The sequence below is a fragment of the Stegastes partitus genome, unplaced genomic scaffold (genome assembly GCF_000690725.1).
Source record: "Stegastes partitus isolate 25-593 unplaced genomic scaffold, Stegastes_partitus-1.0.2 Scaffold667, whole genome shotgun sequence".
Taxonomy (NCBI): Eukaryota; Metazoa; Chordata; class Actinopteri; family Pomacentridae; genus Stegastes; species Stegastes partitus.
In genome coordinates, this window is record NW_007578398.1 from 217,683 (window position 1) to 219,959 (window position 2,277).

General features: G+C 40.3%; 1 protein-coding gene across 1 annotated transcript in view; it reads right to left on the reverse strand.

The window, feature by feature from the left end:
• Positions 1-2,277, reverse strand: part of znf513a (zinc finger protein 513a) — a 12,332-nt gene that overhangs the window by 6,535 nt on the left and 3,520 nt on the right. The window contains exon 3 of the mRNA XM_008290337.1: positions 1,201-1,335. Within this exon, the coding sequence (XP_008288559.1) occupies positions 1,201-1,335 (135 nt within the window). The remainder of the gene's footprint in view (positions 1-1,200; positions 1,336-2,277) is intronic.

Below are 2,277 nucleotides of genomic sequence, written 5' to 3' on the forward strand. Positions count from 1 at the left end.
CACCGAATATTCTGATATTCATCATTAATTGAGCCCAGAAAGTTCTATTGGGACCAGCCCTACTCGTTATTATAACAACTATGAACAACAAATATTAACAACTAATGAGCCTTCCAGCATCAAGCCCTCCTTGTATCGGACCTCCGTCTTGACAATCCGACAGCCTTGATATCCGACATAAAAGAAGGTTTTACATTTAGTGTCGGGTTATCGAGTCACGACTGTAGTTAATTATCAACAGTATGAACAGTGAACCTTTATCCACACCTCTGGACATTTATAAATCATTGTATGTGTTCAATCCACATTTTTTTCAATATTTGTAAAATCAATAATCAAAGAAATTCAATTTTAGATTTTTCAGCTTTTATGATTTCTGGCATTAGTGCTCTGCTGTCCTGCACAAAAGACGTGTTGAGTTGAGTTGTGATGTTTCCATGGAGGAGCAGAATGAGCCCACGGTCAGTAGAAACCTGAGAAACGCTCGTGAACTGCTTCACAGATAGGTACTCTATTTTATGATCACTGTGTTTGCTCATTTTATTCTATTTGCACTTCATTTAGCTGTTTTTCATGTTTGTGTGACGCCCACTCGTCCACATCAAGTCTATTATGATATTTAATCCATGAAATGTTCATGAAGTCAAAGCCAGCTGCTCGTTCTCCTGATGCTCTCTGCTGTACATTAAATGCATTAAATGTCTTTTATCGTGAAGCAATCACAAGAAACACACGCTATCTGTTGCATGAAATCAATTAAAATGCATCTCTGGGAGGGCTGACAGTGAAGCGGTTTGACACACATCACATGAGCATCTTTAAGCGGTGAGTCCCCGACCAACCTGCTGCTCGCTTACAAAAATCATCAGTAAAAAACTGAATCTACAAAATAGCACAAAGTCATCGGCTGCCAAAGGATCAGTTTCTGCTGCAGAAAATCAGCCTGTGGTTGTTCGTATTCTTTGTTAAAACAACATTAAACTGTGTTCAGACGTATCCAGACGCATCACTTCCTCTTCTGTTGTGTTTTCTGTTACCGTGATAACAACCAGAAAACAACCAGGACTCAAATCTTAAAGGCTGTAACTTCTAACACGTAAAAATAATAATAAGAAGAAGAAGAAGAACACGAAGAATATGAAGAAGAATACAGAGAATACAAAGTAGTAGAAGAAGAAGAAGAAGAAGCAGCTTACAAACCTGAGAACTTTTCCAAGCCTAGAATCTTGTTGTCATGATCAGGATCACCGAACTCAAGGTCTTGTCCAAGAAGGAAGTCTGCGTCTAAGGGGAGGTTTCCTGGAGCGTCAACGGCTACACCATCTTCAGAATCCACTGCAGCCACAGAGAGTCAAACGTTTAGTGAGCAGCACCTCATGACCTACAAACATTATTATTTAGTTACAGTCACAGCAAAGCAGCAGAACCGTGACATCGTTGTTGTGTCGACGTCTACTTAAAAAAAGAAGTCACAATGTGGACAAACTGGCACAAAAGCGTCTCTACGAACACAAAACCTGAACAAGGTTTATGCTAGTATGGATATGAAACCACCTGCAAATTGGTATAAATGACATTTCGCTCCTTATATGAGTTTTTTTCCGGTTGGCTGGTTGTTCCGGTGTTGGCTTCGAGCATTTAAGAAAGCTCTACACAACATTTGTTTACATGTGGCTATTAAAGTGAGGAGAACACATTTATAATTTGGTGTCCTACAACATTTTATAAACAAAAATAAATAAATAAGAAGAGCTGCCAGCAGCTGACAGATGGAGCTCTTTCACTGCAGTTACAGCTAATGACGCCTGAAATTGTAAGTTGGTCTCTCGAGCTCGATGGAATCCAAACAACTATCACACAGCTGTCACTCTTCGCAGAACTACGTCCGGGCCGATTCAAGGACGTCGGGCTCAGCGGCACCGGCATCGTGCTTCCATCTACTGGTGGTTTAAGCATCCGACATAATGATGCTAATCTATCACGGCTGTCTGCCATGTTTTTCCTCAAACTGGGTTAATAGATGGTTCATACATAGATGCTAACGAAACACATCCTGCTATCATGTGGACGGAAACATTCATCTGTGATAAAAAAAAAAACTTCTGGATGCATCGTGGCGGCGTGATGACGACATAGTTTTGGTGTTTTTATGCGCACAATGAGTGAATTTACACCAGTATTTGTTGCAAACCACAAATTGTTTTTGTATTTCACTGGAGAATGTGACTCTGTACAACTGGATTAAGTGATACAGGGTCGACTGTAAGGATCTTTACC